At 37.2% G+C, this 18,205-nt stretch overlaps 1 protein-coding gene across 1 annotated transcript; it reads left to right on the top strand.

Moving 5' to 3' along the window:
* Positions 1-2,953: 2,953 nt before the first annotated feature.
* LOC138857103 (uncharacterized) lies at positions 2,954-4,216 on the top strand. The gene has a single exon (XM_070108628.1). It carries the CDS (start codon positions 3,220-3,222, stop codon positions 3,865-3,867), a length of 648 nt encoding a protein of 215 aa, XP_069964729.1. The 5' UTR covers positions 2,954-3,219; the 3' UTR covers positions 3,868-4,216.
* The last annotated feature ends 13,989 nt before the right edge of the window (positions 4,217-18,205 follow it).

Raw genomic sequence — 18,205 nt, 5'->3', positions numbered from 1 at the left:
CCTCCATTTAAATCACATGGAGGAAGTAAGCCCATGCGAAAAAATCACAAATGGCAAATATCACTCATTTTACTTGCCTCATCACGCAGTAGTAAAGCCAGACAAAAAAACAACTAAAGTAAGAGTTGTTTTTAATGCATCAAGATCCACCAGCTCGGGGAATTCCCTAAATGATATCCTATTTACGGGACCCACGCTCCAACCAGATTTAATGCTACTAATTTTAAATTGGCGTATATTCAAATACGTATTTAACGGAGACGTCGAAAAAATGTATAGAGAAATAGTCGTACATAAAGACGATCAAGATTTTCAGCGAATTATTTTCCGAAAATCTCCCAATAATCCACTCCGCGACTATAAATTGAAAACAGTTACCTTTGGCGTCAACTGTGCCCCATATTTAGCCATTCGAACACTGCACGAATTGGCAGAAAACACCAAGTCAGAGTTTCCTCTGGCAACCCAGGTGTTAAAAACACAAACGTATGTAGACGATATTCTGTCTGGAAGTCACAGTCTTCCACAAGCATACGAGTCACTAGCACAAGTGACACAAGCCCTCAAAACCGCAGGGTTTCCGTTGAAAAAGATAACGGCGAACCACCCTAATATTCTAAAAAATATACCACATGAAAATTTGTTAGATACTAATTTCCTTAAATTCGAAAAGGAAAGTACAACAAAAACTCTGGGGATCCAATGGAGTGCAATATCTGACCAGTTTTCATACACTACAGAGTCAATATCTGCATTATCCGCCATAACAAAGCGGCAAAACTGGCGAAACTTTTCGACCCCGCAGGATGGCTTTCGCCAGTTATGATACAAGCCAAAATTCTAATACAAGAATTATGGTTAGATGGAACCGACTGGGACGAACAAGTAAAACCACCGCGTTTAGAAAAGTGGTCCCAGTTTGCGAGCAATCTAAATGATATCTCACAGATACAAATCCCACGTTGGGTAAATTATGCCCCAGAGCACAAAGTCGAACTACACGGCTTCTGTGACGCCTCTGAAAAGGCATATTGCGCAACTATATATGTTCGCACACAAAGCGACAATGCGACCACATGCCACTTACTAGTAGCAAAAGCAAAAGTGGCTCCTTTAAAAACAATAAGTCTACCACGACTTGAATTATGTGGAGCGCTACTACTAGCCAAACTCGTGTCCATCGTACAAACGCATTTAAACATGGCACAATACAAACTATATCTGTGGTCCGATTCTGAAATCGTACTCGCCTGGTTAGAAAAACCACCACATGCATGGAAGACGTATATTTCCAATCGAACGTCTCAAATCCTTGACCTAGTGGGATCAGTCGCCAAGTACATGTAGCCAGTGCTGACAATCCTGCTGATCTAGGTACAAGAGGATGCAAACCCCTGCATCTCGCCACCACCACCCTCTGGTGGAATGGCCCCCGATGGTTAACACAATCTCCCGATTCTTGGCCACAAGCGCCCATGCGCAATATAATAGCCCCCGAAAGTCGAAAGATCAACTCCTTTCACACAGCAGTGGTGGATACTGACATCCTTGAGCGATTTTCATCGTTCTCCCGAGCCCTCAGAGTAATCGCCTATATGTTAAAGTTCATAGAGCGACTTAAAATTAAAGTTAAGGGAGTTCCCTCAGAGTACCCCCAATGCGATACATTGACGCACCTGGAATTGCAAAAGGCAAAGGTCGCTCTAATCGCATCAACTCAAACGCGCTACTTCAGCCGCGATATAACACTATTAAGAGAATCAAAACCCATTGACAAAAGGAGTTCACTCTTAGTTCTTAACCCATTCCTAGACACGAAAGGTCTGCTTCGTGCGAATGGTCGGCTTGCCAATTCAAGCCTCACGTATAATGAACGCCATCCTCTAATCATACCAGAGAAATCTCGACTTGCCACTTTACTCCTCAATTATATCCACTTACTTATGCTTCACGCAGAACATCGCCTAATGCAACATATAGTCCGCCAAGAGTTCTATATTCCCCGACTTAAGCCCCAAATCAAAAAATGCATTTTCATGTGCAAGATCTGCACTCTGCATAAGCAGAAGTTGCAAACGCAGATTATGGCAGCACTTCCTCCGGAACGCTGTAACTTCACTCTGCCTTTCACAGTCACAGGTGTCGATTTTGCTGGGCCTTTTCAAATAAAGGCGTCCATGCTAAGGTCGCCCACCATAATGAAAGGCTATGTGGCTGTCTTTGTCTGTTTCACGACAAAAGCAGTGCACCTCGAGCTATGTACAAATCTGACTAAGGAGGCTTTTCTCGCGGCATTTGCTCGCTTTGTCGGACGACGCGGCTTCCCCTCAAAACTAATGAGCGATAACGGCAAAACCTTCATTGGAGCTCAAAGAGCCACTGAAAAACAGTTTGTGGATTTTATTAAACAAGTATCACCTGAAATTGTTCAGAAGTATGCTCCCCAAGGCATTAATTGGCAGTTTATCCCCCCAAGCGCTCCTCATATGGGTGGTTTATGGGAATCAGCTGTAAAAAGCTTCAAATCCCACTTCAAAAAAGTAGCTGGAAATTATAAATTGAATTATGAAGAATTCACTACCTTATTAACCCGAATTGAAGCCGTTCTCAATTCACGGCCACTCACAACACTCTCGCAAGATCCCTCCGACTTCACAGCCCTAACTCCAGGGCATTTTCTTAAAGGAGCACCCATTCTGGCCATACCTGAGCCAGGCGTGGGGTCGCTATCCCTATTAAATCGATGGGAAAGAATCAAAATTCTCCATCATGATTTCAGCCGCCGATGGAAGGAAGAGTACATCAAGGACCTTCATAAAAGGTACCGATGGAAAACTCCAGAAAAGGCACCAAAGCTTGGAGACTGTGTTATCATACACGATGATTGTCTACCCCCCACAGAATGGCGGCTTGGCCGCATAGAAAAACTATATTACAGTTCCGACGGTCATATACGAGTAGTTGATCTCCGTACTCAAAGCGGAACGCTGACAAGACCGCTCGTGAAATTATGTTTTCTGCCAACCGTATCTAATGACAAAATCGCAAATAACAACCAATCCGCCGATATTACCGCGACGCAAATGAATTAGTCGTATAAATAACCAATAAACCCGCAAATGACAAAACCGTTATAAACCAACCATTCTAACCGCAATGATCGATCAAAGTGACGATCCATTCCTGCCACATACCGTGGCACATTCGCCATAAATTTACATGCAACAAATGTATAATCATTCCAACTTCTTCATACAGATCAATATGGAAGTAGATATGGCAGCAACACCAACGCCAGCTGTGAGGTCCGCCATCAATGTGCCACGCCCTGGGGCAACTCCAACACCACGAACCGCAGCGGCAATCGTTCCTGCAACCGCTCCCCGTAATGGCGCGCGACCACTGACACCTTCATCAGCACCGGCAACGGTGCCGCAACGCAGCCGATGCCCACTGTGTCGACGCACACACCGGCTGCAACACTGCAGCATTTTCCGAAGCATGCAGCCACCACAACGTCAACAGGTTGCCCAAGCGCACAGGCACTGCCTCAACTGTTTGTCTACGGTCCACACGACTCCGGAGTGTACGTCGGTTACGCTCTGCCAACTGTGCCATAGACAGCACCATACTATGCTGCATCGCACCCCAAAGCGGGCCGTCGGGCGACAACTCGCCCCAAGCCGCAGATCGCAGCAGAGCAGCCATCCGGAGCACAACCGAAGACAGGCAGCTCCACCTCCATCCAGACCGAGGCGACAGGAGGCGTCAACGCGGCGTCGGCAGCCCAGGTCAACATACCGCCGCTCCACTGGCCTCAGCAGTGTTGTTGCTACGCTGCAGCAACTACAGCGATTGCTAGGCTAGAATTCGCCTAGGGGGGCCGGGATGGCTAGATGAGTTACGCCTCCCCCCTCCATACACGCCACTGCGCGCCAACACACCACATCAACACGATCCACAACAGACATCACACCACTCAGATCACCCACACATACACATCACATCACACCACAACACTACACAACTCAACACTAAAAAGGGGCTAACAGAGGACAAAATCTTTCCTTTTTCGTTAGCATTTCAAGCGAACAAGACGTGCCACTTTTCCGCCCTTTTTTTGCGCCCGTATATTTTCGACATCAGCCGTGACCGTGTCCGTTTGGTTTTTTTGTTACGGAACAGTGCCAACAAGTGAAAAAAAGGTGAGTGCGCAATCGAAATATTTAATTGCTATTGGACAATTATTTGGTAACCAGCCTAGGTTGGTCTGGATACTATTCCCGGACCGTTTGCATATCTACAGGTAATACGACACAAAAGTTAATCTCTGTTTAGTTACATATTCATAAGGCATTAAATAAAGGCTATTTGTGCCTAGCTTGGAGATACTACAAAAGCCGATATTTCAGTATCTCTTGACTGGTATTAAAGTAAATCTATCAAACTTTCAATTTGAAATTAACTGGATTTAAAAAAAGTGGAAAATTTTTTCAGAAAGCTCAAATGATTCAATAAAATCTCTGTTTGCCAAGAGTCCGCATCATTTTGTTACTTTTTAAAGAGTACTAAGTGTCCAGGAACAGATAATAATTTAAACAAATTGGAACTATTGCTTAACCTTATCAATTTTTAATTGGTTTTCTACCGGTTTGCAATTTGACTTCTCAGGCTTGTTGACTTCAGGACATTTATTCACTGATAATTTACCAATTATTTCAGGTTTCCGGTCTGAATAAATAGTCCGTTCACATGAATTACACATATAATCTCGAATAAAATCTTTAAAATTATGAGCGCGGTTTTTTTTGTTATTAAAACTAACTTTTTTATGATTTAGTTTTTTGTTAAATGGATTGCAGCATTTATTAGCGAAGCTCACGATTATTTATCAACGAAATTACGAATGGCTCGAGATATTCCTTTGATATTCACGTATGTATATACGCTCGGCCGCGCGCTACACCGGCAGCGCTGACCGCTCGTCATAAAACATTGTTTTTCTCTAATCTAATCGCGATCACTCAAATTTTTTTTGCGGATTTCGTTACTTTAATGTTAATTGCAAAATACTGAAAAAAGAGAAATTAAATTTTTTTAAGGGGGAAATCATAAAACTTTCATATGTAAACTTAAAAGTTAACTAACAATATGAAAAAAAATTTTAATTCACACATTTTTTCTCAAAGTACTAGTGTTGAACTATAACTTCTGAAAATTTAATTAAAAAAGCACCAATAGTTTTTTAATTATTAATTTTTTAACTAAAAGAAGTAAACATTTTTAATTTAAAAAAATTATTGTTAAATTTAAAATTTAAAAACACTGAGCGCGGGATTACTTGTTCAAGGTGACTTCTTTATGAAAAAATACTCACATTCAAATTCGATGATCAAGTGGAAAATGGGGGGTCCACTTGACGTGTTTTTACTCATATGTGAATCGTCGCACCGATGTTATTTCCTATGCTTTAATGGTTGAAATGTCGGATTTTAAAGAAGAACGTGACACACATATGAAACAGGCGCTTAAATTATTAGCAGTCGAGCATTTGCCAAAAAACTCGTTAAAAAATAATATAGTATGACGTGGAGCAGTATCGTGATGAAGAAACCAAATCATATCTTTTATGCATACAGATTAATAAATGTAGTATAAGTAATTGTTTATAAGATTGTATTGTTAAATGTACTTTACTTGTTTTAATAAACATTATAAGTGTTAATATTTATATTTAAATATATATATGTACGTATAAGTTAAATATATACACTTAAGGTGTTAATTAATTTTAATGATTATTTTAAGTAAATACGCTTTTTCAATCCACTGAAGTAAAATAATATAAACAAGTAAGGAAGGGCTAAGTTCGGATGTAACCGAACATTTTATACTCTCGCAAAGTCTAATGGTATACTCGTTTGAGATTTATTTGTGGATTGACTGATATTTTCGGTAGAAGGTCAACTATAAGCACTGGGGTCCACATATTTAGTACTTAGGGGCTTGAAGAGTTTTGGTTCGATTTAGACAATTTTTGGTCACAAGGTGGCATACGTTAAACGTATTATTCAAGCAAAGTTTTACCCCGATATAATCGTTGTTGCTTGATATGCATAGTGGAAAGTGAAAGAATCAGATGGGATTGAAAATGGTGTTATGTGGGAAATGGGCGTGGTTGTAATCCGATTTCGCCCATTTTTACACTACAACACAGAAATATTAAAATAACGTCATGTACCGAATTTTGTTGAAATGGTTAAGCAGACCTTAAGATATGGGTTTTCAACTAAAAGTGGGCTGTGCCATGCCCACTGTCTAATTTAGAACGCGGTTCCTATAAAGTCATCTCATACCATCCCAGAGATGAAATTTAATGTCTCTGGCGTGTTTATTGCTTGATTTATCGCGCTTTTAGTAGTTCTTAACAGTACCGTTATATGGGGAGTGGGCGGAGTTGCCACCCGCTTTCACCCATTTTCACACTGTAGGTAGAGGTTCTAAAAACATTTGCTTCCAGTGAATTGTGTTATTATAGCATTAGCGGTTTAGGAGATATATACATTAAACCTATTAGGGGCGGGACCACGCCTACTTAAAAAAAATTTTAACTGCAGATGCCCCTCCCTATTGTGATCCCATATACCAAATAAGAGTCTTGTATCTTGTTGTGGAGCTTAGTTATGGCAATTTATTTGTTTTTAAATAATGGCGTTTTGTGGGCGTGGCAGTAGTCCGACTACGCCTATCTGCAATACCGACCGTCTCACGGAACCAAGAAACATATCTAACAAGTTTCAAAAAGATATCTTAATTTTTATTAAAGTTACAGCTTGCACAGACGGACAGACGGACAGACGGACGGACGGTCAGACAGTCACCCGGATTTCAACTCGTCTCTTCATCCTGATCATTTATATATACATAACCCATAACTCGATTAGTTTTAGGTGATACAAACAACCGTTAGGTGAACAAAACTATTATACTCTGTAGCAACAGGTTGCGAGAGTATAAAAATATTGAATTTTATTTAAAAAAAATGGGAATTGGTTATGGTAACAAGGTAAGCATATAAGAGGTAACTTAAAACGAGACAGTATGACATAATTGCAATTGGATAGAGCAAGAAATCTATAGAGCATCAAATGGCGAAGTGTTACTTTTTCCACTCTCTGTACAAAAGTAACAACTAGTTTAACGTATGTACAAGTCTTTAAAACGTTTGCTAACAGATACCCGTCTTGCAGGGATATTTTGTACTTACCATATAGTTGCCATGAAGTTGGACGAGGGCTACCAAGTTTACGGGTTAAAAGTAGTTAATATATATACAAAATACGTTGCTTATTTTTTATTACCAAAACTTATTCTTTTCCACTCAAATTGGAGACAAAATGGTGTCCCATTTTGCATTTGAGCCACTGTATATATACTTTTATTATATCTGTATAAATTAAATTTATGCATTATTATTATTTACTTATTATTATAAGTTGAAGAAAATACGTTGGTTTTAAAAAATACTGAATTGTATTTAAAAGAATTGGAATTGCTAACATATGCATTTGTTAGAGATAACCAATAGAGTAACACATCGATGAAAATTAAGTAACAGATATGCTTGTTACTGCTAACAAATGGGTAACAAATACGCTTACATGTTTGTATGTTAGAGGTAAAAAACTGCTCACTAAAATAATAACTCTTATGGTAACTGATATTGCTGTTATGAATATGTTAATGAATAGAGAAGGCGCAAATGTTAGCTGTGTTAAAATGTTAATTGCTATGAGCAAACTTCGAAAACGTCATTTCACCATCCTATCAACTTACGCAACGAACTACACCACTCTATAAGCAAAATGTATATACATACATATGCACAGATGTTCTTTGTTATGCGCATAAGCAAAATTGAAATAATAAAAACGAAAGCAATTGACTTCTGACAAGAAAATATAAATAATCAGGGAAATAATATGAAAATATATTTAAAACATAATTTAATAAAAAGGGGTTATAAAAATAAAAAAAGAGTATATAAAAATATTTGAGAGGATTTGAACTTAGTTGCAATAAGGAAGTGTGCCATACAAGCAGCACCACAGACGATATTCGAGCAACTTTTGTCTAATCTGTGAACTCGAACAGCTATTGTCGTTTACTTGCTTTAAATGTTCAATTTATATGTGAATATTCTTGAAATTTCCTTCCTTCATTCGCATGCCCAAATATGTCTTTCGCAAAAAATCAAACATTCGCGCAAGTGACAAAAACACGTAGACGCACCATCATCGACCAATAATATTCAATCAAACTCGACCAGTATTTTCTAAGTATTTCCTATTACAACGACAACAAATTCATTCATAAGGAACGTGCGTCTGCTTCAAAGCCAAGTGCGTTCGTTCATAACTCTGCGCCGCTCTATTTTTTCTGTGCGCCTGGTCACCCACATTTGATTTTCATATGGAATTCCTACGTAAATGTTCGAAAATTAAGTTTATAAAATTAATGAATGAAAAAGAATTTGAATGGTTTCAGTAAAACGAGAAAAATTTCAATTTTAGAATTTGACCACTGAAAATCCCCTCGCATCTGCATATTGCCCACGAGCTGCTGCTTCACTACTATGCTAAAAATCAGAAGTTGAAGAACTTGTCTGATGTTCCCTTCAGAAAGAGAATTGGCAACATGACCTATTAGCGAGTTATAATATTATTTTTATTAATTTCATATATATCACTATATATAGCATTAAATTATAAAATAAGCACACTCTGGCTAGATGAGCTACGCCTCCCCCCATACACGCCACTGAGCGAAATACATCACATCAACAATACACCACAATCCACAAGAAGACTCGCACACCACGCAGACATCACCCACACATACACATCACATCACACCACAACTCTACACAACCCAACATTCAAAAGGGACTAACACAGGACCAGAGCCCTCCTTTTTCGTTCACAATTCGAACCAGCAAGACGTCCGCAAATTTCCGACAGCATTTTTTTGCCGATTGAAAGCCGTTTATATTTTTTGTAAAAACCATTTATATTATTCAAAAAATAAATATATTCTATATTTATTATACCGGTCGTATCCGTGGTATATCAAATTTTTTTTTTTGTTTTTCTTTAAAGTGCTAAAGACCAGAAAAAGGTGAGTGCGCAAGTGAAACAAATATTCATGGTCCTTCGAGCCATACATATACACCAAAACAAAAAAAAAACAAAAAATCCGAAAAAATATACTTATATAACAAGTGACTAAAAAGTGCTGTGCAGTGGAGTGACATACATATACACATAGAAAAAAAAATGGTTAAAAAGTTGATTTTAAAAAAGAACAAGAGGAAAGTGTGGAGTGACATAAACATGTGTACAAGAGGTGAAAAACAACAATTATCAACAAAAATGAAAACGGGCGCGAAATAAACACAAAATTTCATACTGGCACGAATGGCAACAAAAATCAACAAAACTACATATGTACATAATTAAAAAAATCGGACGCGAGTCAAAAGTAACAAAAAAAAAACATAATCACCTCAAAAGGACACAACAACAACCACACAAGCCTAAATCAGCACAGCGAAACAGAAACTGGGAGAGAGCCTCAAGCGGAAAAAGCAGCGCACAAGTATACCATACACACAAATGATATACAATATTGTCCCCAAAACCCCTTGGCGGACCCCAAAGTGAGTCGTATCGATTCCCTTTAGTATTTGTATATATCATAATATTATACAAGTATGTATGTTACACTTCTGCCACAAAATACTATTTTCGGTTGGATCCTAAGTAGACCAGTTACAGCTATGACCACTCAGGTCGAGGAAATTTCAAACGAATACCTCAATTCATAATTAAAGAAATTTTGGGAGTTAGAAGAGCTCCCCCCATTTCAATTACAACCCCAGAAGATCAGTATTGTGAAGAGTTTTGCAAAGCCACAACTACTAGATCAGATAATGGTCGGTACGTCGTACGACCACCACTAAAACAACAATTCCCATTCACTCGCCTCTGCAATACAGCAGTTTTTAAGTACGGAAAAAAACTTACTTAAAAGAGGTGAGCTTAAGGCAGAATACGATGGCGTGTTAGAAGAATACCTCCATTTAGACCACATGGAGGAAGTAAGCGCAGGCAAAAAAATCATAAATGGCAAATATTACTCATTTTACTTGCCTCATCACGCAGTAGTAAAGCCAGATAAAAAACAACAAAAGTCAGAGTGGTTTCCAATGCCTCAAGATCTACTAGCTTAGGAAATTCCCGAAATGATGTTCTATTTACGGGACCCACACTCCATCCAGATTTAATGCACCTTATATTAAATCAGCGTATATTCAAATACGTATTCAATGGGGACGTTTAAAAAATGTTTCGACAAATAGTCGTACATAAAGACGACCAAGACTTTCATCGAATTATTTTCCGAAAATCTCCCAATAGTCCACTATGCGCCTATAAACTAAAAACAGTTAGCTTTGGCGTCAACAACCATTGGCAGAAAACACAAAGCCAGAATTTCCTCTGGCAACCGAAGCGTTAAAAACTCAAACGTATGTGGACGATATCCTGTCGGGAAGTCACAGTCTTTCTCAAGCATACGGCTCACTAGCTCAAGTGACACAAGCCCTAAAAACCGCAGGGTTTCCGTTAAAAAAGATAATGGCGAACCACCCTAATATCTTAAAGGACATACCTAAAGAAAATCTGTTGGACACTAATTTCATTAAATTTGAAAAAGAAGGTACAACAAAAACTCTGAGGAACCAATGGAATGCGATATCTGACCAGTTTTTATACACTACAGAGTTAATATCAATATTATCCGCCTTAACAAAACGCCAAATTTTATCCTCTGTGGCAAAACTTTTCGACCCAGCATAAGGGCTTTCGCCAATTATGATACAAGCGAAAATCTTGATACAAGAGTTATGGCTAGACGGAACCGACTGGGACGAACAAGTGAAACCTCTTCGCTTAGAAAAATGGTCCCAGTTCGCAAACAATCTGGAAGAGATTTGCAAAGCCCACGATGGGTAAACTATTTGCCCGAACACGAAGTCGAAATACACGGTTTCTGTGATGCTTCTGAGAAGACATACTGTGCCACTATCTACATATGTGCGCACACAAAGCGATACTGCGACCACAAGCCACTTATTAGTAGCAAAAGCAAAGGTCCTTTAAAAACGCTAAGTCTACCTCGACTTGAGCTTTGTGGCGCGCTACAACTCGTAAAATTAGCTTCCATGGTGCAGACTCATTTAAACATGAAGAAACATAGATTGTATCTCTGGTCCGATTCTGAAATTGTACTAGCCTGGTTGGAAAAACCACCACATGCATAGAAGACGTACATTGCTAATCGAACGCCTCAAATACTTGGCCTAGTGGAATCAGCCACTTGGCGACACGTAACCAGTGCTGACAATCCTGCCGATCTAGGTACAAGAGGGTGCAAACCGCTGCAACTTACTACCACCACCCTCTGATGGAATGGTCCCCGATGGTTAACAGAATCTCCCGATTCTTGGCCACAATCGTCCATGCGCAATATAATAGCCCCAGGAAGTCGAAAAATCGACTCCTTTCACACAGCAGTGGAGGATACTGACATGCTTGAGCGATTTTCATCGTTTTCCCGAGCCCTCAGAGTAATCGCCTATATGTTAAAGTTCATAAAGCGACTTAAAATTAAAGTTAAGAGAGTTCCCTCAGAGTACCCCCAATGCGATACATTGATGCACCTAGAATTGCAAGAGGCAAAAGTTGCTCTAATCGCATTAACTCAAATGCGCTGCTTCAGCCGCGAAACAACACTACTTATATTAAGAGAATCAAAACTAAAGGAGTTCACTCTTAGTTCTTAACCCATTCCTAGACACGAAAGGTCTGCTTCGTGCGAATGGTCGGCTTGTCAAGCCTCTCGTATAACGAACGCCACTCTCTAATCGACTTGCCACTTTACTCCTCAATTATATTCCCCGACTTAAGCTCCAAATAAAAAACGCATTTTCATGTGCAAGATCTGCACTCTGCATAAGCATAAGTTGCGAACGCAGATTATGGCAACACTTCCACCGGAACGCTAAGACTTCGCTCTGACTTTCACAGTTACAGGTGTCGATTTTGCTGGGCCTTTTCAAATCGATGGGAAAGAATCAAAATTCTCCATCATGATTTCAGACCTTCATAAAAGGTACCGATGGAAAACTCCAGAAAAGGCACCAAAGCTTGTAGACTGCGTCATCATACACGATGATTGCCTACCAGCCACAGAATGGCGGCTTGGCCGCATAGAAAAACTATTTTACGGTTCCGACGGTCATATACGAGTAGTTGATCTCCGTACCCAAAGCGGAACGCTAACAAGACCGCTCGTGAAATTATGTTTTCTGCCAACCGCACTAATGACGAAACCGCAAATAATGAACAATCCGCCGATATTACCGCAACGCAAATGAATGCCATCCTGATCACCTCCGAAGACCATCAGCTCCACCTCTATCCAGATCGAGTCGACAGGAGGCATCAACGCGGCGTTGGCAGCCCATTCCAATGTCGTAAAATTGTCGATTGAAACAAATTTTGTGAACTCCGCGACGATTCACACAATTTGGTGTTAATATGTATGCGAGCTCATATGTATATATGTATGTTTGTCGTCATTTGGTTACTTTCAACAACACAATGTCTGCGCGAACTCGCCGTTATTTCGTTGGCTTGCCACCATGCACAGAGGCGTGTCCAGTGAGGACTCATAATGTATTAACATGTTGCTTAATTTGTATTAAAAAAATACTTATGCCATAATGACTTATTTTCGTAATATAATTAATATATACTTACGTAAAAATATATATACAAATAAATTCATACCTATAATTGTTTTTAAAATAAATTCAATTAATAAAAATATATCTGATATAATTATGTGGCTGTGCGCGCCTGACCGCTAGTTGCTTGCGATCGTTCAACTTGCTTCTCGTAAAAAGCAAAAGTGTAGACAAAAGTCATTGTTTGTGCCGACAAGAAGAAGAAATCAGCCCCGTATGTATGTGTGATTATCACAGTTGTGTAAATACGTATAATAAGGGAATATTCAATAAGCCAAAACATATAAACATATTTTCCTGAAATATTTTAATTATCTCAGGGAGTTAAATATGCTATTAAAGTAATTGAATTGAGATATGCTTAGACTCAAATTAATAAAATAAAAAATTAAATACAATTTAAGTTTCATGAGTTTTAGGATTCGAACGTAGAGGCTCGTATTCGGATTGAGCATAACTCTTTCACGCTTACGATCTAATCCACCACAAAAGTGGAAACGCGGCCGTTTAGCCACCGTTTTATTGTTATCCTGTGCTCAATAAGCAATTGCTCACCCAACGCACATACATAAGTTGGAAAAATTGCCCATTAAATGTTTATTTTATTATGAACTCTCGGGATTTTACCGGTAATACAGCTTTTTAATTTACAAGACTTTTCATAATTATAAACTTTGTCATATAATAGAAATTGAAAACATAAATCTAAATAGGTATGCGCAACGATTTTTCATTTAGGAATATTCGTTGTGTCTATTTATAGCATTTCGCACATTGTGTGGTGTATTTTTCTTTTTCGAAGTTATATTTTTCGATGTTCCCTCATCTGGAATTAGAAATTAGTACTCAAAAAGATTTGACTGTGACTTAGCTGTGCTAAAATGTAAACTATTAAAAGGGAACATCGCAAATGCGCAAACTCGAAAGTTCAATTACACCACATCAAAAAGGTACCTTCCCCTCATGATAATCGAACCAACAAACTACACCACTTTAACAAGGAACCAAGTAAATTGTCACCACCTTATAAAGGAACGACTAATATATGTATACGCAGATGTTCTTTGGCATGCGTGTTAAGAAAAATTAGAATAACAAAAAGAAATAATAGATTTTGAAGAACATTTATATAATGAGGAAAAACTGAAAATTAAATTAAAATAAATTTAATACAAAAGGTTTATAAAAATTAAAAAAGGAATAAAACTACATCTGTGCTAGAAAGTGAACTACAAAACGAAGTGCGATCGTTTATAAATATGTACTGCGCTCTTTTTTCTGTCCGCCTGGTCAACCAAATTTGGTTTTCATATGGAATTCCTACCGCAAATGCGCGAAATAAAAATGAATTAAATTGAATTTGAATGTCTTCAGTAATTTATCATTGTACATCATCATATCAATTTATCATTGTATCACTGAAAATCCTACCATCCCCCTCGCATTTGTATGTTGCCCACAAGCTGCTTCCTCACAACATTTGTTTCAAATTAGAAATTGAATAATTTGTCTGATGTTCCCTTCAGAAAGGGGAATTGGCAGCATGACCTATTAGCGACTTGAAATATTATTTTAATTTATTTGATATTATGCACTATATATGGCATTAATATATAAAATGTATATAAAATTGCCATTCATATGAAATCTTTCACTACTTCTATATATTCTAAGCACACTGCATATAGTACTTTTATATGTTTACTTATTATCATTATTTCAGAGTTTTTCAATTTAGCCCATTTTATCTAAATACGACCAGAGAATGTTGATGAATAGAGAAGGAGCAAATGTTAAATGAAAACTTTTTGAGTACTAATTTGTAATTCCACATGAAGGAACATCGAAAAATATAACTTCGAAAAAGAAAAATACACCACACAATGTGCGAAATGCTATAAATAGACACAACGAATATTCCTATATGAAAAATCATTGCGCATACCTATTTAGATTTATGTTTTCAATTTCTATGATATGACAAATTTATAATTATGAAAAACCTTTTGAATTAAAAATCTGTATTACCGGTAAAAACCCCAGAATTCATAATAAAATAAACATTTAATAAGCTAGTTTTCTAACTTATGTATGTGCGTTGCGTAAGCAATATACTTATTAAACAAATGATAATAATAAAACGGTGGCTAAGCGGCCACGTTTCCACTTTTGTGGTGGCTTAGGTCGTAAGGGCGAAGGAGTTAAGCTCATTCCGAATACGAGCATATACGTTCGAATCGTAAAATACATAAAATTAAAATTGTATTTAATTTTTTTAATTGGAATTAATTAGCATGTCTCAATTAAATTACTTAAATAGCATATTTTACTTTCAGAGATAATTAAAATATTTCAGGAAAATACATATGCTCATATGTTTGGGTTTATTGCATATTCCTTTATTTATGCGTATTTACACAAATGTGATAATCACACATACATTCATGAGTATACGTACGCTGATGCTTGCTTCTTCTTGCCCCGCACAAGCAATGACTTTTGTCCACACTTTTTGCTTTTTGCGAGTTGAACGATCGCAGGCAAGGAGGGATTGGGGCGCACTGCCACATAATTATTTCAGATATATATTTTGTTTATCGAATTTTGTTTAAAAACGATTATAGGTATGAATATATGTGCATTTATATATATATATATATAATATATATTATATTACGAAAATAATTCATAAATGCATCAGTATTTTTCAATACAAAATAAGCAACATAATAATATACTAAGAGTCTTCAGTTAGAACGCCTCTGTGTATAGTGGCAAGCCAACGAAATAACGGCGAGTTCGCGCAGACATTGTGTTGTTGAAAGTAACCAAATGACGACAAACATACATATATACATATGAGCTCGCATACATATTGACGCCGAATTTTGCGCATCGTGGCGGAGTTGACAAAATTTGTTTCAATCGACAATTTTACGACAATGTCGATCGGCTATGTGTCTCGTTTGTCCTTTTTGCAGGGCTTTGCTGTTGAAAATTGACTTATGCTCTTTTGAAATGCTACAATTAACGATTGGTCTGCATTTTCATAACGTCGTTTGTAGATAAAATGGGCTAAATCGACAAACTATGAAATAATGATAATAAGTAAACATATAAAAGTACTATATGGACTGTGCTTAGAATATATAGAAGTAGTTAAAGATTTCTTATGAATGGCAATTTTATATAAATTTTTTAATTTAATGCCATATATAGTGCATAATATGCAAAAATATAAATATTATTTAAACTCGCTAATAGGTCATGTTGCCAATTCTCCTTTCTGAAGTGAACATTAGACAAATTCTTCAATTTCTGATTTTTAGCAAATGTTGTGAGGAAGCAGCTTGTGGGCAACATACAAATGCGAGGGGATGGTAGGATTTTCAGTGGTGGCTGTCAAATTGTACAATTGAATTTTTCTCGTTTTACTCAATTTCATTCATTCATTCATTTTATAAACTTAATTTCGCATATGCGTAGGAATTCTATATGAAAACCAAATGTGGTTTACCAGGCGCACAGAAAAAATAGCGCGGCGCAGAGTTATGAACGAGCGCACTTTGCTTTGAAGCAGACGCACGTTCCTTATGAATGAATTTGTTGTCGTTGTAATATGAAATACTTAGAAAATAAGCCGCGAGTTCGCTTGAATATTATTGGCCGATGGTGGTACGTCTACGTTTTTTTGTCACTTGCGCGAATGTTTGATTTTTTGCGAAAGACATATTGAGGGACATACATATGTATATATACATATGTGTACATATATGCAAATATATTTGGACATGCGAATGAAGGAAGGCAATTTCAAAAATATTCACATCTAGACATATGAACATTGAAGCAAGTAAACAACAATAGCTGTTTGAGTTCACAGATTAGTCAAAAGAGCATGAATATTGTCTGTGGTGCTGCTTGTATAGCAGACTTGTTTATTGCAACGTGAAATATTTTGTTTAAGTTCAAATCCTATCATATTTTTATATAGTCTTTTTTTATTTTTAAAACCCTTTTTTATTAAATGATATTTTAATTCTATTTTCATATTATTTCCCTCATTATTTATATTTTCTTGTCGGAAGTCAATTAGTCAATTAATTTCGTTTTTATTATTTCAATTTTTGTTTATGCGCATATCAAAGAACATCTCTGCATATGTATGTATATACATTTTGCTTATAGAGTGGTGTAGTTCGTTGCGTAAATTGACAGCTGTGGTGACATTTTATTTTCGAACTTGCGCGTTTTCGTTGTTCCTCCATCGTAATTACCATTTTAGTACTGCTAACATTTGCTCCTTTTCTATTCATCAACATTCTCTGATACGACGCTATTAAAATGCAGCCCAATCAGTAGTCGTAGTATTTCAAAAGAGCATAAGTCAATTTTCAATAGGAAAGCACTGCAAAAACGACAAAGGCGACAACATAGCCGACTGACATTGTCGATTCAAACAAATTTTGTCAACTCCGCGACGATTCACACAATTTGGTATCAATTTGTATGCGATCTCATATATGTAGGTATGTATGTATATACATATGTATGTTTGTGGACAAAGTCGTCATTTGGTTTTTTTCAACAACACAATGTCTGCACGAACTCGCCGTTATTTCGTTGGCTTGCCACCATACACAAAGGCTTTTTAACTGAGGGCTCATAATATATTATTATGTTGCTTAATTTGTATTGAAAAATACTGATGCATAACGACTAATTTTCGTAATACAATAATAATATACGTAAAAATATAAATACACATAAATTCACACTTATATTTATATTTTAAAATAAATTCGATTAGTAAAAATTTATCTGAAATAATTATGTGGCAGAGCGTCCCTGACCCCTTCTTGCTTGCGATCGTTCAACTTGCTTCTCGCAAAAAGCAAAAAGTGTTGACAAGAGTCATTGCTTGTGCGGGGCAAGAAAAAGCAAGCATCAGAGTACGTGTATTTAAGAATGTTTGTGTGATTATCACATTTGTGGAAAACGCATAATAAGAAAATATTCAATAAACCTAAACATATGAACATATTTTCCTGATATATTTTAATTATCTCAGGAAGTAAAATATGCTATTAAAGAAATTGAATTATGATATGCTTAGACTACAATTAATAAAATAAAAAAGTTAAATAAAATTTCAGTTTTAGGATTCGAACTTATATGCTCTTATTCGGAATGAGCATAACTCCTTCGCGCTTACGATCTAAACCACCACAAAAGTGGAAACGCGGCCGCTTAGCCACCGTTTTATTGTTATCCTTTGCTCAATAAGCAATTGCTCACGCAAGGCACATACATAAGTTGGAAAAATTGCCTATT

The sequence above is a fragment of the Bactrocera oleae genome, chromosome 4, assembly GCF_042242935.1.
Source record: "Bactrocera oleae isolate idBacOlea1 chromosome 4, idBacOlea1, whole genome shotgun sequence".
NCBI lineage: Eukaryota > Metazoa > Arthropoda > Insecta > Diptera > Tephritidae > Bactrocera > Bactrocera oleae.
The sequence above is the reverse complement of the archived record's forward strand: the minus strand, read 5'-3'. Positions and strand labels throughout refer to the sequence as shown.

What these genes read in the sequence shown, in the direction of transcription:
- LOC138857103 (XM_070108628.1), top strand. Translation starts at nt 3,220, where the DNA reads ATGCAACAAATGTATAATCATTCCAACTTCTTCATACAGATCAATATG.